We start from the raw sequence: 22849 nt of genomic DNA, 5'->3' as shown, positions 1-22849 counted from the left end.
GAAACTAGAATCAAACAGAAGTTAAGAACTCCATAGTAGTACACTTTGAATATTAACATGGAGTCCTCAACTTTCTCCCACACCCTCAACAGCATATGCAATCCTCCTTGGAAAAGCTCCAAATACAGACAAGAATCGGCAAAGAGGAAATATTTTTATGGATATATTAGTGATCCAGGAGGCAATGGGGTAGTGTATGTTTTTCAAACAGGAAAAAGTCATCTAAACATCTGAGAGAGTCACCAATTTGTATTTTGTACCTACAGCTAAATATAGTTTACAAAAGGAAAAAAGCAGTAACCAGGAAAATAATTTAATTTAGTCACAATTATTATTAAATCAAATTTAAGCTGATTTAAATTGTATTCCTTCCAAGAAATCAGCGTGATTAAGGCTGGTTCTACATACAATCCTGAGCAGGCTGCTTGGCTCTCAAACAACTGGCAGACAACAGACAATAGAATACCGGTCAAATTTGGTGGATTTCATTCAAGAGCTTAAGTATCATGAAGTAACTCTGAGACACCAAAAAGCTTCACGATTTCAACAGCAACTTCCATTGCACCACAAATTTCAGCAAGACCTAAGTCTGTATGGGAACCAATGCTTAGCAGTGTCTTGTTTAAAAAACAAGGCAAGAACAGGGCGCACCATTCCTCTCTCTTTTATTAGCAACAGTAGTTCAGCCATTTATGTTTTCACGTAACAGTAAGTAGGTTACTTATGCCTCCAGAATATGACAGAATTTTTACTCCATCTTAACCCACTTTTCCAAAGAAAAGGCAGACTGCTGACTAGTGCCTAAAAAACCCCCTTGGATGCAGTAATTTTTATTCCTCTCACTGAAGCTGTGTTTCTGTGCAGCTAGAAATGAAAAGATCCACTAGACCAGAGGGCAACTGAGCTTGAAGCCTGTTGACAAAGAGTTCTGATTCTCTGAACGCCAGGTCTGCTGCTTATATTCCATTTTAGCATCCTCTGGATGGGGACAGTAACACCTACTATTCATATCAAGCTCTCGAGAAATTAAAAGCATAGTCCTTTCTTTACTTTCTCCTTCTCATGACATATCAATACATCTACAAGCAAAATAACTAGTTATATTACATGACTCAAGCTGACACAGACCAGAATTTTTGCTCCAGCAAAATGCAGTGAGACAACTTCATCTAAACATGTCTAACTACACATACAAGTGGTCAAAAGCCAAAACAGCAGCCCTGAGTCTCACATACCAACTCATGAACAGCATTACATACTATAGTAACAGTACACAAAATATGCACACACTTTGAAAAAGATTACACATCTCAGTATCAACAAATAAAACAAGAGAGCTATAGGTGCTTTTGGGGCATAAAGTGTATCTAATGCTTCAGGTTGGGGTCAAAATGAAGCACTCCAAAGCATTTTTTACCATTCAGGAAGATAAACATATTTGATGTAACCTGGAGGTATTTCACAAGTAAAATTGCTGGGCTGTAACAACGGAAACAGACCTGGCTGCATTTATTCTTTGTACAATGTGTACTGAATGCTGCTCTCTAGTCAACAGCCTCTCACTCCTTTGTAACAGTTAAACTAACCAGAGGAAGCACTAGGTGCAGGTTAGTTTCTTTAATGCTCACTTTTCACAGTCTGCCCCTTTGTCTTCCATCTCTCTCATACTGCCCAGTACTGCTTACATCCCTCCTCCCAGGATGTGGAAAAAAAAAAACCTACTTCAGCTAGAAGGCAGCACAGAGGGTAGAGCTGAATTCCTACACCTCTTATTTGTAAAGCTAAGTAATTTTTTCTTCTATCATTGTAACAGTGCTACAGTTTCCCTTTTATCTCACAACGCTCAAAGGACAGCTCAAAGGTCTCCTAAGAAGCCCATTTCTTTAACCTGACAAGTTATCTGGGAAGACATGATGAAAAGCTGTCAGTATTTGAAACCAAGGACAGAACTGATAGTTTTCCTATGGCTTAAACTCAAGAGTACAACTTACAGGAGTAGCACTTATACAAATCAAAGAGAAGTGTGTGGAGGGGGATTTAGTAAATACTAACAAGACTGAAAACATGAACAGGACTTAGTGTTACTAACTAATACTTAGTAATACTCATTTTTCTCTATAAGATCTCACTTTTGAAAGCCTTATCATACAAAATCTTCTAGGTATGATTTTTAAAGATGGTTTGTGCCAGTTTAATTTAGAAACATGTTGGTTCCTCAGGCTCTGTGTCAGAACACACAGTGAAGAAAGACAGACTCAGAAATAAATGAACCACAAACCAGTACCTCACCAGCTGCCTCCAATACCACATCTCCACTGCTTAAGTTTGCCATCTCACTACTCCAATACTTAATATTCCCTAGCTCTACATCAAAAACTAAGGATTTGAACATATCATTAGCAGTTCATCTAAACGGAGCTGTATAAAATTAACCACAGAAGAGACTAATTTTGTTTCTTATCATGCACAGCACATTTTTTTCTTTATCTGCTGTTGAAAATAGTTTTTTTTACACTATTCAAACTGAATGCTCAGTAGAAATTCACTTCCATTTTTTTCCCTGATAGTATTTCTGCAGTAAAAAGGTGCTCATACTGAAAGGTTACTATTAGCAAGAACAGAAACTGAAAAGAATTATAGGAGTAGTTGCATTACTGAGTTAGTGCGCCACATCTTTAAAAAGCAAGTTTGTGCTGAACAAATACTGTCAAGATTATTACATAAAGAAGTTCCATTGAATGGTAATCAAAAACCCCAAATATAAAAAGAAACCAAGGAAGACTAGCAGCAATGAAGTTCATAGAATCATAGAATACCAGGTTGGAAAGGACCTCAGGGATCATCTGGTCCAACCTTTCTTGGCAAAAGCAAGGTCTGGACAAGATGGCCCAGCACCCTGTCCAGCTGAATCTTTAAAAAGTATCCAGTGTTGGGGAATCCACCATTTCCCTGGGGAGATTATTCCAGTGGCTGATTGTTCTCACTGTGAAAATGTTTCCTCTTGTGTCCAATCAGAATCTCCCCAGGAATAACTTGTACCCACTACCCCTCATCTTTTCCATGTGACTCCCGGTAAAAAGGGAGTTCCCCTCTTCCTTGTAACCACCCTTCAAATACTGTAACATGGTGGTAAGATCTCCCCAGGGTCTTCTCAGTGCCGAATAAACCCAGTTCTCTCAGCCTTTCCTCATATAGCAGGCTTCCCAGACCTTTGTGGCCCTAAGCTACTGAGCTAAATTGCTCCTGCTAAACTAACAATCCAATAACCTCAATTTCATTCCCTTTTGTTCATGTGCAGGACCCATCCTGCTGCCATGGATGAAGCTTGAAATTACACTGATGCTAAACAGCCATTACCAAACAATCGACCGCAAGTTACCCTGAGCCACCAAAGTACTTCAAGTGCTGGCATTCCTTCGGGCTCACAGACCAAACTGGTATATGTAAACAACCATTTAACTTGCTGGTCAGGCTCCACTCAGTCTTGAAGATCTAAACTGTATCTCATTATCTTTAGAAAAAACTGTTTCTACAAAAAGATGGTGACTAGTGATGTCATTTTAAGCACACTTAATGGAACAATCTGAGCACTTGGCACGCAGAACAGAATTCAATGATTTTGTAAACATGGTCCTTGGGAACATTATTTCAGGAAAACTTTCTTCAGTTGACCCTGTATTTGAAGCACTTACAAAGAATCTCATGAAGTGAGCAAAACTTCAAGACTGCTCCACTTAGAACGCGCTTTAAACTCTTTTAAATAGGAGATGACAGTCTTGTCTACAGTAGCTCAGCTGCTACACAACTAGATTTAGCTTCACCTTGGATAAATGAGTCAAGTAGACATAACTGTTAAACCCTGAAGGAAACTAATAACAAAAAAAAAGTATAAGGCAGTTATACCTTGCACAAAATGAGTACACAGAAAAAAACACTAAATGCATGAATTTGGAAGGACTTTCCAAACCAGAAATATTTGGCAGACACCTTATCCTTCCCCCTTCTTTCGAGTTCCTATCACAGACAGCAGCACTTGGCAGGCACATCTGGCTTTGATGACATGAACCTTCTAGAAATTTTGTCTTTGTCCTTAAAGCTGCATTGAACTTCACTAATTTCCTTTTCTTCCTCCAGAAAGGAAAGCAAACTGCTTCAAGCCAGCGAGGAAACAGCAAAAAACTGTCCCTAAGAACTTCACCATTTCAGATTATGCTCTGAATACAAATGCAGAGAAACAAAACTTTCTAAAAGGATGCACTTAGACAAAAAAAGTCATCCATGGAACAAGTCAGCACTTGACAGAGCAGTTCTCAGTTACGGTTAACAAGTCAAAACTGAACTTGTCTCAGCATGATTTCCGATATTCAGGATTTCTTTGACCTCATCTATTTGAAATATTTGACATCGTCTCAAATGAATGAAGAGCAAAAGAACTTCCTCTAGCACTTGAACACAATTAGTATTACTCTTTCAGTTTATGCTCCCTAACTCCTCAATACTTTCTATGCAAGGCTAAACAAGACAACTTGTGTTCAGTGAAGCCCAGTACACTTAGTGCCTTAACCTCACCCAATCACTACCACTAAGAAAGTTGTCAATTTTTACTTCAATTTCTTCATAAGAAAGTCTGTTACTTTCTTTCACAGTTCCAGAGCTTAACTAGCCTCACTGTGATGAAGAAAACTGCACTTTTAAAATAAATCCTCATTCTTAAAACATTCTACCAAAACCACAAAAATGTTTTGCAACTCTTTTGTACACCAACATCAGCGTTACCAACACCATTTTAAACTTTTCTGGAACTTACACCAGAACTTCACAGCAACATTTTCCAGTATATTTTTCTACAACTAAGAACAACAGTGCTTATCTGTACATCAAATCTCCAGGTGCAGCCTGGGTTCTTCTTTCTAAATGTGTAACGATGCATTTGGCCTTACAGAGAAAACAGTGCTGGGGTAGCAGAGAACACACTTCATATTCCTAAATGCATAGGTTACTAAGATATGCAAGCCAGATTATCCAGTTTCTGTGTCACTATCTCTGCCTCCCCCACCCCACAAGTTTCATCTGTAAGGATTTTATACCTACTCTCAGATTACTGATCGTAGAGTGTGAAATCTAATACTGTTTAAGCAGAACTCCAGTAGACAATAAACCAGATACCTCTGAGATCTGCAGGTGAACCAGTCTTGAGACATTTAAAGTCAAGTTTAACAAATGCGTATCTGCACAACTAGACTACCAAATTTGTAACCTCAATGACTGAGAACAAGTTTGACAAAACCTATTGCCCAAGACAGACATGTTGATTGAAATGTATTGTACTTTTCCCTTATGAACAGAATTCCCTGTCAAAAGTCTCCAATTTTGCCTGTGACTGACATCAGGAAACCTGGCTTACAGTTATCCAGGTTATAGCTTTTTGAATATTGACATGAAACACGAACATTATTTCCATCTTCTGGAATCTCCCTGATATACCAGGGTGGTTTTTTGTTTGTTTCTAAAAATCAAAAGATGAGCACTCCTCCTTGCAGGATCTGTGGGATAAGTCCTGTTTTAAAATGTTTCTTCCTAATAAATATTGTTATTAAAACATCCTCTTTCGTTACTACCAGACTGAAAAGCAGTTCATGCAACATAATCATACTTTTGCTCCTTTCAGGATTCAAGAAGGAGGTTTTTACTAAACACTTATTTCTGCACCATTAACAACAATTTTATTTTCATCCAGTAACAGGCTTATATAATTAAGATTTCTTTGGTTTCCAAACGTATTTAAACTTTTTGGTTTTGGGTCTGACAACATAGAATCTTCCATAGTATATCCAGGTTCCATTATCAACTCTGTCTTAACTAATCTGTATTAATTAACTGCTACTCATCTTATTGCCTATATAAAATTACTTCAGGTTCAGTGGCAAGTTAAGGCCATAGCCAGTAAGGACCCTCATTCTGCCTTAGACCACTGCAATTACTCCTCGCATGAAGCCTCAAACTCAAAACAGTTCACACTTGCATGGTTCCATCCAAAACACCTTCCCCTTACATGACTTGATTTGTCTTTGTAAATGCATCTTTCTGACCAGAAAATCAAATCATCCTGCACCCTGTTCACATTGTCTTCCAGAATCTAAACAAACTACAAAGCATTTCTGCTCAGCAAAAAACAATGACAAGACTCGAGCTACTAAGCCTACTGAACCCAAATCACACAGTGGCAGTGGTACCTAGAACACACTTTCCAATTCTTGAGATTACAGTATGTCACAGTAATACACACGCAGACTGTATAATAAGGCTCAAAGATAGGCCTCAGAGGCCCCAAAACATCAGGAATCAAAATGGATACAACGCTTCAAAGCTTCTCTACAGAAGCTAGACATACTTTAATTTCATGCTAACTAGCTAAATTTAGACTAGCTCCAGGCAGAGCCGCGCCAGTGCTCCTGAACAGCATCATCCATGGATACATGGACTGGAGAATTCTAGACAAGAAACAGGATGGTGGCTTACCAATGCAAGTTTTACGTGATTCAATAAGGCAACACAGGGGTCCTGTTAGATACATTTAGGCGTAATTATACTGGTACATATGAGCATGTATTATGTGCATGATTAAAACTTTGTTTATAATACATTACGTCTAAAAATTAACCCAGTGGAAGTCAAAGAACCTGTTCATAACAGTACCTCTGTAGCACTGGCTGGTACTAGACCAGTTGGGTCTAGAGCCTTTTGCCAAACATGAGTGCTGCTCAGAGTTGGTAACATCTGAAGGCGGTCACCCCATGCCACTCCTCCAGTCCCAAACTCCCATAATTGTTATAACAAGTTATTTAGAGCAATACATAGCAAATGATGTAGCAAGGACATAGTTTATAGTTAATAACTAATAAGGGTATTTGTTCTTCACGAAAGGTTAAAGACCAGACTTATTAGCATCCTGGTAAGAAAACAAATTGCTGAAACATCTGGACAGCAGTGTTCCTTTCTGTTGCCACTGGTTCATTCACCCTCTTGTAACAGTTGCTTCACTAATCCTCACATTCACCCGCCAGATTAGTCTGAACTATAACTAACTAAAACCAAACAGGCACGTTTCAAATTCACAGTCGTTCAAGTATTTTTTTCCCCACCTGTATCTTAATTCACAGGAATACCTTGATAAAATGTCTTTTAAAATTCATCTAAAAGGCAACATATCTTTATGACTGGCAAATCTACTCAAGAAGCCTGTGTACTTTCAGCATCAAAAGTTATTTGGACCATTTTTTTCCCCTTGGCATAGTTAAGACTGTGTACACTTGGATTAAAGACACTTAATTGGTCCACATCCTTTGAAGGGTGTTTCTTTGAGAGGAGTAACTGCAAGAAGAATGAGTCAAACATTTTTGCTAGCTACATTTCTCCCCTAATTAAAATATTAATTTTAGGTTGACCCAGTCAAGTAAACTTCCACAATGCCTATGACTTTTTTTACCTCTTCTCCATCCCAGTCTACTAATAGGGACACTCCAAAGAGCTTCAAAGCAACAGATTATAACTTAAAAACCCACCACCCTAATGTAGTTTTAATGTAGCTTAGAAAAAAACCCTAATGTAGTTTAGCTTAAGTGCTTTTGTACAATCCCCTTTTGCAAGGCACTGAGTCTGTTTCCGAGACATCACTCTCTGTATTTCTGGTACAGAAAAACTACAGCCTAAGACTCAAAGCTATTAATGAAAAAAAACCCAAGCATTTTTATTAAAACTACTACTGATAGCTAAGTAGCAGAATCAAAGTTCTATTATTTAGTTAAGTTGTACAGGAAACATCCAGAAGTGCACGGAACTCCATTTTCGGTAAAAACATGGATTCTATGACATTCCCCGAATGTCTGAGTTCACATCAGTACAAACCTTGGGTTCATACTCTAGGTTTCTATTTCAGAAGTACATGAGTAAGACAGGAATTTTCATTTTAGAGAGGGCTTCCATAACATATGCATATTACAGATGCATACAATGACTAAGGGCCTGAAGTGTATGGCAGGTAGAAAACCTCAGGTCATTTAAGTGATAAAATAGAAAAGGAAAATGAAGTATTTCAGTCTAGACAAGCTACTTAAAGGAGTTTCTGTATAGAATGATGGATTTAAAAAAATAAGTACCTCTTGTCCAGTAAGAAAGAGTAAGAGATCTCCTTCCTCTTCTTCACACATGTGAATTTGGATCACTGTTCGAATGGCAGCCTCAAGGTAGTCCCTTTCTGGTTCTGGAGTATAGAATATCTCCACAGGATGGGTGCGACCCGGGATGGTTAGAAGAGGACAGTTATCAAAATAGATCTGAAACTTGCCAGCATCTAAAGTAGCACTCATAACTATAACCTGTAGGTTTGGAAGGAAAAAAAAAAGTTACTACAAAGGTTAACAAGAATTTGTAAAATGTTATGCATACAATACATAACAGTAAGAAACTAAACTCAACTGTTGACTGATTTAAGCATGCTTTTATCATCTGAATACAGCAGCCTTGTTACAAAGGTCCAAAAAACCTCCTAATCAATACAGAAAGGTTAAGCTACAATTACATTGTTTCTAGTATTTTCCTCAATACAAACTGCATTTAGCATTTCCTAGGATTATCTTTCCAATACAGATTATCAGTAGATCAAAAAATAGCTGATCTACTGTAGTTGATTATAAAAATCAGCTAATGGTAAGCACACTGATATCTTATTTGGTATGCCTGCAACTAGAAAGGAAATGCTGCTGGGCTTCATCATTACTGACCTTCAAATCAGATCTCTGTCTTACAACTTCCTTCAAAACTCCCATCAGAATATCAGTAGCCAGTGTTCTCTCATGGGCCTCATCAAGAATTATAACACCATAGCGTTCCAGCAAAGGATCATTCATTGCTTCACGAAGTAACATCCCATCAGTCATATACCTGAACACAAAATTTCAACACAAATTTTATTTAATAAGTCTGATACAAAATCCTCTTCTGTATCATTCACTAGGTTGCTTGAACTAAGCTTTTAACCAACTTTTTAAAAATAGAAGCATCAGTGAACTATTTCCAACAATGTAACAAGGCAATGTTCAGTTTTCAAATAGAAATTACTGCAGAGTATAAGTGAAATCTGTGAAGGGGGGCGGGGGAGGGGAAGGGAAACAAGGTTTAGCAACATTTATAACTAGTTTGTAGGCTATTAATGGCAGACTTCCAGGTCTAGAGACAGAAAATGATGGGGAAAAACACTCTTTGAAATCCTAGAAATACTATTTCTGCAATTGCTTCTCCCCTTCTCTGTTTGCAGATCACCTGCTCACTTTTTGCTTTTCTGTCTCAGCTGAATTTTTTTACACATTAGCTTTATTCCCAGCCTTCAACTACTTGTATGAGCAAAAGAAAAAACATCTTTGGATAGGAAAGCACTATTCCTTGAATGACACTATGTGGAATCCTTTTTAACTGAGCATTCTGAATGTCATCTGCAAATGACGTATTAAGTGGGCCTGGTTCCAGTGACACATCATGGGAATCTAGAACAGCTGACCACTAAAACACTATGTATTATGTATCTCAGAGTCAGGTATAGGCCAGTTTTCAAACTCTGTGGTAGTTCTCCTTACTGAAGTAAGCTAATGAGCTTCACCAGGATTACCCCAAGTAAGAAAATATCACAGACAAAGGTCAGCTGAATGCAGTAACATGAAGAGAAACTGAATACTGAAGGGCTTTAGTCTCAATAGCACCTTAATCAAAAATACTTCAGATCACACCCACTTCTTTATGGAAATTGATTTTAATAGATCCACAGGGTACAATGATTTCTTTAGGAGGAATGACTCATTTCCGATTCTACTCAAGCCCTACACCTCAGGTTTCTCTCAGCTCATGCTATGGTTCCTGTCCCTCTTCTCCACATAGACACAGAAAGAGTCAGTTCATAGATTCACTCCCTTCCTCATTTTTCCTTTCCTAACTTTGCTCACACCCTTCACTACCTTATAATTCCCACCTCTGCACAGGCCATGTTATAACTTTACCTGACAGTTGCCATACTTACTTCAAAATGGTTTTTGCACTACTGCAGTCTTCAAATCGAATAGAGTAACCAACCTCCTGGCCCAGCATGACATCCATCTCATCAGCGACCCGCTGTGCCACACTCATTGCAGCTACTCTCCTAGGCTGGGTACATGCTACTCCCCTCTTTGGTCCAGGTAACGAGCGCATGTAGTCAACACACCACTGAGGGATCTGTTAAGAATAAAATTCAGTTTTAAACACACTTCAAATGGCCAGCTGTAATCTGTAACCTTTGAAATGTATCAAATAAAGTTAGTTATAATTCCACTGAGATGCCAACTGCATGCACAAAAATATCCAAAGCATGAAAGCAGGTAGTCTAGTTAGTTGGTCCCAATGCCACTAAAAACATACTCACATTAAGCACGTCCGTAACTATCCCTGAAGTTATTAGAGAAATGTGTAGGTTCACAGTACCTTTAAGCACTGTTAGTTCAGTACCTTACACTGACACTTAGCAGCAGCCAATTGCTCCAAAGCAACCAAAATTAAACACTCAGAATTTTGAGATCTGTAGCACAGTTCATTGCTTTAAGTTTTACAACAAGCAAATTGTACTTTGTGGCTTTAAAAAGTAATGCTCATTATTAATGTATTAAGCAAAAAGAATTAGTGATATAAAAATTGTCTTTGCCAGGAATCACGACAAATAAAATGAATAAATGATTATGTTCATTTGGTTAATTGTTCTTCTGAAATTTTATCAGCCAGATACGAAATCCCTGTTTTCCTTCCTACATTAGCACTCATTTTACTTGTCAGTCAGCAGTTTTCTACCCCTGTTAGGAATCTGAAAACAGCAAGAATCATGCAAAATAGGAAGCTTTACTCAGAAGAATTTCTAAGGTCAGTAACAGTTTGATGAAGATAGAACATTCTTAACATTTTCTCAGTGTAATGTTTTATGAGGAGACATCTCCAGGAACAACTTGTTCCAAGTCTACAGATCAAAAAAAGCCATTCCTTCTTAGTAACTGCTTTTCAAGAATTCTTAAAAGCTCACATTTAGAGGGAAAACAAAAACATTTATACATTGCACCAATAAGGAATAGCAGGAAAAGCAGTGTAATTTAAACCAGGAGAATTTTTCTTCTGGAATACTGTATTCCACAGAAAACTGGACATAACTGAACATTAACACATATCCACAAGCAGACAAGTGTACACTGCAATGAGAACCTTTTTTTCTTTTTTTAAATGGAGAACATACTCCCATTATAAATACAAAAAAACCCCAAATACTATCAAAATATGACCGGAGACTACTAGACTGCTGAGAAAAGAATTAAAATTTCTGAAAAACCTATTCAAAACTAAAAATAATAGCAGTTCTTGAATACTGATAACATGAACCATAAACCCTATCCTGTAACACAGACACTCCCTTAATATGCAGTGTAGAAGGAGGAATTTGCTTCTCAAGTCACTAATAAAAACTCAACTATAAGCATTAGGTGAAGCTTCTTGACTTGGAACAGAGCAAGTCCTGAAATAAACTTTAAAACAGCAGGTCCGTCAGGCCACAGTAGCATGAAATAAAAACAATTTAAAAGTGGGTTTCCAGTAAACTGCAAAACCTACAGCATTGGTGTCAAATGAAAGAAAAAGGCTACACAGACTTCAGTGTGTTAGGCTGATTTAGATGACCAACAGCATACTTTTCATGTTCAGCTTTAACAGATATACAAACACCGAGAGAAAGGACCACGCCATGGTACATTTTCTACTTCAGTCATGACTGAGAATACTCTGAACACTTCTTATAAAACCTAACAAAGTCAACTCCACTGACACAAAAAAACTAAAAAAATCATCAAAACCCTTGACTTCCCTTAAAAAAAAGCTATTTTATCAATATCACAAATGTGAGGAATAGCTTCAGTTAGCACCTTTTAACCTCCATGACTTTCTCAATTAAGAGATATTTTTCCAATATAACCTCCATGAACAGGAGTGGGTAGGGACTACACATACAGTGGCCTCTAAGATCAAAGATAAATGCACTGAGGGCTGTTAAAGATTATTCCAAAGTCAAGGGAAAGTTATGTTTTTAAAGGGATGCAGGGTGGTAGAGGGAAGGGCACTGTCCTTCTGGCTTTTCTGATCCACTTCAATTTATTGAAAACTTTCTGTTAAACATTCCAGTAGAATCCTCAGAATTTTAATGAGCTGAAAAGGTGTCAGACTTCTACCCACATCAGTCCTCCTGTGGACTGCAAGGACAGCAGGAAATTAAACTATACTCAGAATCATCTTGCTTCTGAACTTCACCTGCCAAGAAAACTTGCTGACAAAGTGGCATCCCTTACGTTACATCAACAAACATCCTACCCTTTATAGTTAGGGCTCTCAAGTGAAAGCAGATGCTACTCTACTGTTCCATCTATGGAAGAAATTGAAACTATTATACCAGCACCACATATGATCCCACATTTAAAAGGGAGCACACATTGCAATTATAGCGAGGGCTTAACCTCTTTCTAAATGAAATTCAGCACACCCATTCCACCACCAAGCACATTCTGAGAGCATTTAAAGACAACAGTTAACTTCGAAGGTTAAATTTAAATTAAAAATCAGGACACTGCAAATACTGTAGACTTGAAAATTCATGGTGTTGGCTTCCAATATATTTCTTCAGTGCTTTGGGTTTAAGTCTATGTAGAACAAGACTTTGAGAAAAGTTTTCTCTCTTGTTTCCATTGTCAAAGACAAGCATTTCCAAACCTGGGCGCGCTACAAGACTAGAAGGGAAAACATGAACGTAATAATCAGGGAAGGGACTTGACATGCAGCAGCTCACTCTCAAAAATATTATCTACTACTATATTGCCTTCTACTATTGCCATGAAAGGGAACATAATAATTTTGGAAGAACAATTCCGTATATATTTCAAATAATGCCAACTTTATACCAATAAAAGCAAGCATAAATAGCTCATGTACACCTTCACTTTGAGCATTAGAGGGTTTATTGATCACAGATCATTATTTATCTTGCTCTGATCAATGAACATAAGGAGAAGAAAAACAACCACCCCCAAAGTGGTTTTAAGACAGCATTTGATCACAAAAAGGATGTGACAATATCACATGCAAAACAAGGTTTTCATTAAGTGTCAACAGGATAATATTCAGTGACACGATACTACAGGAACACTCTCAATTGTTTCAAAATGTATCTGCAATTTCACAGGGAGAATTCAGAGGAAGCAGTGAAGCTTCCAAGACAGTTTATGTGCTTTTGGTAGATTAAATCCCATTTTTAGAAAAGATGCCTTAGGTTTCTTAAGTTCTTTCAGAAAGCAAGGGGCAAAGTAATAGTAAAACTCAAGGAAAGCTTTAAGTCTGTGGAATGACATGATAGTAAGATGAATCTGAAATTTAAGTCATAGATATTAAGAACACACACCCTTCAGATATTCAAATTCTCAGATGATGCAACATGAAATCCCATTTTAATATAAATAAGTACCAAATTTTACATTATGTTCAAAATACTCTCTCTCCCAACTAACTATATAATCAAACTTTTCCAAAGAATTCTACAAAATCCTGTCTCAGCTTATACATGTTTAAAAAGAGCAATACAGACAAAAGCCATAAGGTACCTTCTAGACAAGACACTGGTTCCTAAAATTTGGAACAAGGGTATATTATTTCAAATATTTCAGGCACAACTATAAAAGGTACCTAATGTACTACTATGTCCTTCACATTTTCTCGACATCCCAATTTTATTTTATGACTAAAAATTTATTTCTGTAAGACTCACTGTCAATTAGCCATAATCCCTTTTGAAGACTAAAACATCCTTCAATTTTTATTTTCTGCCTAGATAGAAGAAATTTATCAGGTTACAGAACAAAAGACTTTTTTACATCACTTTTCCACACAGATTTTAAACAGCAAACTAGAGGTTAAAGTGTCAAGCAAGTCTGTCCTGCTATAAATAGACAGTGGTGTTTCTTGTATCTTAGATCTTCCTTGTTTACTGGTCTCCAAAATTCTTAAGGGTTAAGGACACTCTGCAGATCTATTATCACTATTTTCAGTGCTGAGGAAGATTTTTAAAGCCATGAATCTACTAAAAAAAATGCATGACCTTAACTGCAGCACTGGAAAGCTACATGGCCCCTGAGAAGTTTCAGTAACAAGAAAACGTAAGTCTCTTTCTCTCAAGTTTGAATATCACCAAAACACATGATCCAATCAGGTCATGTCAGAATTGTAGCTGACATATCAATTCCCTTTAAGTTCTGATCTATAGCACTAAGTTTCATAAAACACTAACAAGTCCCTATTTCTGTAACATTCTTCCTACTTTCCGGCTACTATCTACACAAACAGCTAAAACTACAGACGTAAATTTGGAACCATCACCTTAGTTTGTGGATTCGTACACTTCTGTCTAGCCATTAAAATCTGTATCTTCCTTCACCAAAAAATTAACTACCACTCAAAGTCTAGCAGAAGCAGAGGTCAGAGAAAATGACTGGATTGTGAAATGGGAAGATGCTGAAAGATTCTCACTTTTTTATTCATAAAACAGTCATCAAATTAGTTTTGCTTACCACTGCGAGGTATTCTTACACAATGAATTTCAAGAAACCAACGCAAGTTTCGCCCCCCCACACACCTAGCAACTATTTAAAAAACTGCAGTATCATATAGATAAGAACTCACCTGTGTTGTTTTACCAGACCCAGTCTCTCCAACCAGCACAAATGACTGATGCCTAATCAAAATATCTGTAAATCTTTCTTTATATTCCCAGACAGGAAGTTGTAGCCTTTTTTTCAGGATGTCATAATATCGTGGTGTATGTGGTAGATTTGTGAAAGGGTTAATACTGTGTGGAATCATTGCTGGTTTTATAGTTGGTAAGCCAGCAGCCGCATAATACGTAGAGTTAGATGTAGGTCGCAAATCTTTTTCCTTGTCCCTTTCTCTGTCACGATCTCTATCTCTGTCACGATCCCTGTCGCGATCTTTAGAACGGTCATCACGGTCCCTGTCACGGTCACGATCTTTCCTAAAATGAGTTAAGAAGCACAGCAAAAAATAAGACACTTTAATATTAAAATGCAGAGTAGAAATTTAAATACAACGCAACTTTAAAGGTATCTAGTACAAAGTGAGTATAAACCTAATTTTTCAAAAAGCCTAGCAAACAGGTACCCGGAAGGATAAGCAAGGACTAACAGGATATGATGCATACTGAATATTAAACACACAGTTATACTCATTGTACAAAAGCTCTGCCACAGTTCCTCTCATTCCAGGCAAGACTGAAGGAAGCTATCACATTGAGAGCATCATCTTAACCCTCTTCATTTAATGACTTATAAAGAATCAGCTGTATGTTCTGGACTTCTCACAGTTCTTCCCATGCCTACTTGCTCCTGCTGCAGAAAAATAAGAGAACACTAAATAGTCTTCTTGTCTACCTAGCAAAGGAATTATGCTAAGCCACAAAAACTACTCAAGATTATAAACAAACCCTGGAAGAAAAGTTTGATTTTAACATCCCACAATACTTTGCAGCTTTTTTTGTTCAGTCTTCCACACAATTCTGACTTCCATACAATCAACTTTAATATACAGGTGGCTGAGTCTGAAACTCAGGACTTAAAACCAGCCACTCCAGTTCACAGAATCATTTAGATTGGAAAAGACCCTTAATATCACTGAATCCATCCGTTAACCTAACACTACGAAGCTGCACCATCTTCTCCAGTATCCCCTCCTATCACACACTTAAAACACCCAGCATTTATGTATTCCCATTCATTCCAAATATTAAGTCAAAAAAAGTTTACTGCACCTGCAAAAGAAACACAGTATTCTTTTTGCTGTAGTTATCCACTTAAATTTCAACCTCTAGCCTCAGTCTTAGTGGCAGTTTCTGATTTTGCAAATCCATATAGCTGTTCTTGCACATAATCTCGCTCTCCCTACAAACAATGAAACACTTGCAAACAAATCCCCAGGTTGACCCAAAGAACTCTAGCTACATGCTTTTAATAAAAATCACAGACTTACCCTAATTCAGCACTCTGAAATAAGCCCCACTTTACAAAAACACCCCATCACATTTTAAACTAGTCTAAATCAAAAGATTAGTGGTATTTTTGCCTGCAAAACTGAGGATATCCTCAGCTTCAGCTTTTGTGCGTTAACTGAAACCTCATCAAAAAGGCCAAGCAACAAGCGAAGTCAACACCAGCTTTATAGTAAACGCACACTGAAACATTTTTAGGAATACCCATTCAGGCAAAACAAAGCCTCCCCCCTCTTCTTTACCAGCACTCAGGCATGCCTGAAAGAAAGAGCAAAGAACATTTCTAAAGAAAACTGTTGGCCAACAATCCTCTCCAGTTTTTAGGTTTGGGTTTTTGTTTTTTTTTTTTAACTTGCAGCTGGCTTTCTAATGTAACTGGAGAAGTAATAAGCAACTTCCTACCTACAGAGAAGATGAAGTAACCAAGATTATATTAGTACTGTTTCTATAAACTTTAATTCAAAATGTGTTACACACTAGAAACCACCACCACTTTTGTTCTTGTATAAATGAATGTATTCTATGCAGGCTGTATATTTTTTCCCCTTCAATAGTTCAACATATTATAACTTCGGAGGTTGCCGCAGTAAGTTTTTTTTTTAAGATTACTTCTTTAACATGACCCACTGAAAATAAATAAGGATTACAAAACATCCTGTTTACTGTCACTTACTTAACTCACTTGTACATAGATTTTCCTAAAGCTTTGGACACTGAGTTGTTGGAAAATTAAGGCCCTTTTAGATCATTTGCTTGAATTTGAAATACTCCAACACTACTTCTAGCACGGTCAAATATTGTGCAAGCTAGAAATCTGTTCTTACTGTAAAACAGTCTCCGCTATGCTACAGTTAATGGTAGAAGAGTCTAATAGCACATATCAAACAAGAATAAAGCTTTGGACTTGTAGTTAATGAGCTATTCACAATCAGATCTTTAAATATCTGCAGGTATTGGGATAAACAAGTGCATGATCAGATAGTAACAATATTAGTAAGAAAAGGAAATAAAGGTATAAAAGCAATTTAAGAATAGTAAAGCAAGGGTAAAATGAAACAACCTGGTCATGGCACACACTTCACTGAGGGGAAGAGTAAGACAAACTGCTAATGGGGGTTTTTTGGTGGGTTGGGGTTTTGCGCGTGTGCGCTTCTGAAGGATTTTCATTCTTCAGTGGTATCTAATCAAGGCATCAAAAAACCCACACCAACAAAACAAACTACTCCATAACCATTTACTTAAACAGTATCACGTCAGAAGCTTCTACATTGCAGATCATCAAGTGTATCTTCATACTTCAACCTTACATAAGCCAAGGCCACTGCTAAAATGAACAGACACCCGCTGCTGCCAACCCTTCCCATGTGCTGGTGTGAGCATTTCAACGGCCTTCTGCAGAACATGCCTCCCTAAACCCCTTCCACCAATGTTAATTCTAACTTGGATCAGTTCTCTGATCTAGTCTCCAAACACTCACTTTCAGTGCAAGGGAGAGGGCAGCACTGTCGTCTTCTCTTTTGGCAGCAATTGGAGTGGGCTTAGCGCTCAGGTAAAAATACCTCAAGAATAAGCCAGTGAATTAAACAGACTACAGATACAATCCAGAACAGAAAGTCCTGTTAATCCTGCATTTCTCAGTTTCTTCACCAAACTCTTACAGCTGTTTAATCGGACAAATGCAAAAATAAACCTGTCAAGTTCTACCTACATTTCAGAAGTAAAACAACTGCCTACAGGTTAAGAGAGTTGTGTCTCTCATTTTTAGAAAAGAAGCTGGAGCAACCAGATCTCAGCATAGAAAAACCACAACATATAACATGCCCTCAAACTTAATTTCTAATACTTATTTTATAGCATCACTTTTTTTTCTTCCTAAAAACGTTTCCCGGTCTCCCACTAGTACTGAAACTTTGCAAACCCATCCAGACTTCTTTGGTCAACAAGGGAAAAGAGGTATGGCAGTTATGCTGCTATGTGAATTTACTAAACTTTGAAAAGAATGCAACTTGGCAGTTCTTTTATAAACTGTCACATTTATGTTACTCTTCATTACTGCACACAGAAAACTGACCTCAAAATTAGAAATTAACAATAACATAATCATAACCACATTTGTCTTGGGCCTGAAACCTGTAACAGCCTCCACAATCAGAAGGGGTTTGTTTTGGTTTTTTTTGTTTGTTTGAGGTTTTTTTGTTCCTGGTGGTGGTGGTTTTTTGCTGTTGTGGTGTTTTGTTTGTTTGTTTTGTTTTTGTTTCCATTTGGGGATTTTTTTGCATTCTTTTTCAAGTGAAGTAGTCTGGTCTGCTATCTGCTTTCACTTCCTTATGTCCACAGATATATAATATACACACATGTGCATACAAAAGAAACACTGTAGCCATCACTGAATCAGAGGATAAAATGCATATAAAATGAAAATGGAAACAAAGGGACAAGGTAAAACCACTGATCATCACAGTGAAAGTCTAAACACATCTAATAGATCCTCAGTGTTTTTTCCTCCATTACTAAACATGGAAATAGTTTATGCAAAAAGTCAACGCAGCTAAAGAAGGATTTCTGTTCTATACATAAATTGTACAATTAGTCTGAATGATACATCCCACTAGTACTGTAGCTTCGACGTTACACAACTGAGGTACACTTGAAAAAAAAAATGAACGTATTTAAAAAGTATGTATGCAATACACACAAACACTGTAACCAAAAACCTTCCATGCAATTCCTGTTTTTCAAAAAAATGTATTTACTTCATAGATGACACTTCGAGACTGGAAGAAAACTGACACTGTGCTGATGCTTAAGGTAACACCAACAATCAGAAGCCCGTTGGCCTGGCATCATCATCATGTAGAGCCACACATACCAACACAGGCCTCAATTAAAAAGGAAATAAAGAAATACAGGGTAACTTGATACAACTTTAGTCAGGTGGTCCAGTTTGAATGCAAGATAAACCACTACTCTGCATTTGAAGTGGTAACCATCCAAGGAGCTAATTCAACTTAATCCAGCTCCAAAACCGACTAAATTGCATAAAGGTATTCACAGCACAGAGGGAAGACATGCACATACATGCTATTAACAAGAGTCTCCCTGTGCATCTTCCTTGCAGCCTTCCATAAGCTGTAAAACCAAACTAGACTAAAATAAAACAAGACAATGTGACATTAATATGGCTTGTGCTACATGAATTAAGATTTCAAGTAATATTAGAAATAATCACGCTCAATAGTTACGCTGATACTGACTTGTTCTCAGTCTTATGCCATTTAATGCTTTTACTGACAGAGGAGGGGACAAAGAAGGGGCACAAGACCAGCACTTGTATAGTTTTTAGGTGCCATAAAAGTCAAAGACTTGTGGTTAAAAAGTTTTACCACTGGTGGGAATTCATTACAGTTTATTAAAAAATGGCAAAATTAAGACTTCAGGATAACAGCAGACAATCAGTAAAAACAATGCCAAATAAACCCATACCAAAACAGGCAAACAAGGAAATACCAGCCTGTGTTTATCTTTACAACCAACTGTAATGGTTGTACTACATTTAAATAGAAAATTTTACAAAAACCTAAGTACAAAAAAGCTGCATATATACAACTTTATACATAGCAGAGGTATTTCATCTTCTGGCAAATCATTAAAAAAATACACTAAAGGAGATAAATAGCTCAATACATTCATTAAAAAACAAGATTATAGTGATCTTACGTACAGGAAACAGATGTTCAATAATAAACATTCACTTCTGTTTAGCAGTGAAAAATGCAACAAATTCCAGGGACTAAAAACTGACACTATACAAGCTCACCTTTAAAAAGGAAGAGCCAAGTTTTCCTAAGACTTTATCAGCAAACACTAACTGCTATGGTAGACTGTTAGTTACTACTAGGTCTGAGAACAAGGCAAGTATTTTTCTTAGATAAACAGTCCACAACAAATGTTGTTGGACATTAAAAATTGACTAATTCACGGAAGTTTTCTGTGCTCCATCAAGGACTAGATAAACATAGTATTTACAGGTGCTCCTTTAGACTTTAGAAATTTACTTTAAGGAGCCACCCACCTCCTCCATCCCCGCCACTAGAGAGTAAGAGACTATACAGAGCAGGCTCTAAACCAACTGTGTACAAATGGACAGCAGTAGTGTATTGTCAGTGTTCCTGCAAGTTCATTAACCTTAATGAAAATCTGGTAAAACTTGTGCTGTACAGTCCTAAAACTTTAGCTTTTGCCAAACTAAGGAAAAAAAAAAAAGTAATCCCTCCCCTGACTCCCACTCCAAAACCCACCTCACCACTGATTCTTAAAGTCAACCATATCCCTGCCAGCTATTGAGTGAAAGACGTTAACAAAGGAATAGCGTTCCTACCAGGGTAGGAACTAATTATACGGGCAGAATAATCCTCATGCTGACCTCTAGGACTATATTTGCTACACCTCTCAAGATAGAGGATGAAGAAAACAAAACAAAACAAAACAAAAAAAGAGATAAAGAAGGGGGGAGGTATTAAAAAAAAAAAAAAAAAAAAAAAAAAAAAAAGGAAAGGAAAAAAACAAACCAAAACCACGCGATAATGAGCGAAAAGAGCCGCAGACAAAGCCTGGCGCGGGGAGTGGGCCGAGCAGCGCGCCGCCCCCGGCTCCGCCGCGACGGGAGCCCGGCCCAGCCGCGCTCTCCCGAGCGGCTGGGCCGGCGGCTTCCTCCCCTTCCCCCCCCGCCAGCACCGCCACACACACGGCTCTCCCCTCCCGCTCCCCGCCACCGCGCTGCCGCCATCCGCCCCCCCTCCCCGCCCCCTCCGCCGGGCCCGGCCCCGACAAAGGGGTCGATCCATCCCGGGCCCGGGCCTAGCGCTCCGGTAAGCCGCCGAGGCCTCGCCGCGCGGCTGCGGCCGCCGCAACCCCGCTCCCACCCGCCCCGCTCCCCTGCGGGGGGGGGGGGGGGAGCCAGACCCGCGAGGGGCGGCCGGGGAGCGGATTGCGTGGGAGCCACCGCGATCCGCCGCCCGCCGCAGGCCGCGCTCCCCGCCCCGCGCCGCCCCTCACCCGTCGGTGGTGCGTTTCTTGCTGGAGCTGTAATCGTCCCCCAGATCTAGGCGGTGGCGCTTGGACATGGCGGCGAGCGGCGTGTCGGGCGGTCCGGGGCTGGGTGCGGCGGAGCGCGCGCTCCGCTCCTCCCGCAGCCGCGGCGCCGCGAGGCCAGGCACAGCCGCTAAAATGGCGGCCGGAAGGAAGCGCCGGGGCTGCGCGAGGCCGCCGGAGCGCGCGGGTCCGCCCGCGGGAACGCCTGCCCTCGGCGCGCGCTCAACGGCCGGCCCCGCCCCGCCCCGCGCGCCCCAGCGGCCGCGTGGGCCCCGCCATGGCGGCGGCGGCGGCGGCGGCGGGAGAGGCACCGGGAGCGAGTGCAGGCTCCGCAGGCAGCTCGGCCGTTGCCGCTGGTGTCCTACGAGCAAACACACACGCACCCCCGCCCCCCTCTTCCTAAGAGCCTCTTCGGTTCGCGCGTGCGCGGGCTGCAACGGGAGTTTAAACCGGGGTGACCGCTTTGGGTAAAGCGCTGGTGTGGGCCGCCACGGGCCTCCCTGGGCGCGCCGGTCGGGCGTGCAGAAACACCCAGCCTTCCCCAAGGCATCTGTAGCAGCAGAAGTATTAGAGAACCAGGGGCGTTGAAGCTGCGTGCCGTAAAAGCACGTGCAGCCTTTAACTGCTCCAGTATCAACAATATTGATTCATGGCAGTGTATTTCACGAGTTACAAATTCAACTGCCTTTCAAAGACCCAGAAACGCAGTTAATTGGTTTTGCTACCTTATCTTGCAGCTTTTCTGCCGTGTCTGTGTAAGATGGCTTGTACGAGGGAAGCCTGCCTTCATCACACAAGCTCCAGTAGACCTGATTAGTTCTACTACAAAGTCTTAAGTGTGAGCACAGCTACCATGGCATTTAGTAACACAATTCCTGAAGTGAAACAAGACACTGGAGTTCAAGTGCCATGTCCTCACCACAATTAGGTTTTGCTTGAACAGTTACAGCCACGCTTATTTTTCACACTTCCAACCAGCCTAACTGCCAGGAAAAGTCTGCAAGTTTAAGCTGCTCCCAAACTACCACCCCCAGCACCTTTTAAGAACTGGGTTAATCATCCACACAAGCAGCATTGGTCCTCTAACTAAAGGCACAGATGAGCCTGGGCAGGAGAAGATAAAGTCAGGCAGACAATGAGATGCCTCTAACAATCATGTCTTCAGGTTAGAAGCGCATTTAGTGCTCACTGAGCAACCTCTGCTCTCATACATGAACTTCCTTTGGCCATTTCTGCTACCTTCCAGCACTAAGTCTCAGCAGCTGCCTTGCCTTCCACTGCAGTCACTTGATACTTCTGCACAGCTCATAAAAGCCAGTCTTTACGAGCTTCTGGAAAGGCAAGAGGCACTGTTCTTGACACTTCTGACAGCTATTTGGAGAACATCAACCATGGGACATTCTGTTCTCTATTCCTCCCCTCTCCATTCCCAGTCTATTTCATGATCCTTCAGCACCACTGCAGTGATTTAAATTCGTACCATAGACAAGTCATTTTAAGATAGAAATCAAAAGCACTGCCATCATCAGTATCTCTCTTCAGCTGGGTACATTTGTTGAAAAACACATACTCTGCAAGGCTTGCTTCCCATCACTCTTCACAGCC

General features: G+C 39.5%; 1 protein-coding gene across 1 annotated transcript in view; it reads right to left on the bottom strand.

Moving 5' to 3' along the window:
• The window catches only part of DHX15 (DEAH-box helicase 15), a 48342-nt gene extending 26895 nt beyond the window's left edge, over positions 1-21447 (bottom strand). Inside the window, exons 1-5 of the mRNA XM_042807688.1 lie at positions 21209-21447; positions 14776-15124; positions 10067-10260; positions 8781-8940; positions 8157-8375 (exon numbers count right to left, since the gene is read on the bottom strand). Coding sequence (XP_042663622.1) covers positions 8157-8375; positions 8781-8940; positions 10067-10260; positions 14776-15124; positions 21209-21276 — 990 coding nt within the window. The 5' untranslated portion in view covers positions 21277-21447. The remainder of the gene's footprint in view (positions 1-8156; positions 8376-8780; positions 8941-10066; positions 10261-14775; positions 15125-21208) is intronic.
• Positions 21448-22849: the final 1402 nt, after the last annotated feature.

Source organism: Tyto alba, unplaced genomic scaffold (genome assembly GCF_018691265.1).
Source record: "Tyto alba isolate M040663 unplaced genomic scaffold, T.alba_DEE_v4.0 Super-Scaffold_6, whole genome shotgun sequence".
NCBI lineage: Eukaryota > Metazoa > Chordata > Aves > Strigiformes > Tytonidae > Tyto > Tyto alba.
Note: the sequence above shows the minus strand (reverse complement) of the source record. Positions and strands in the feature narration are given on the sequence as shown.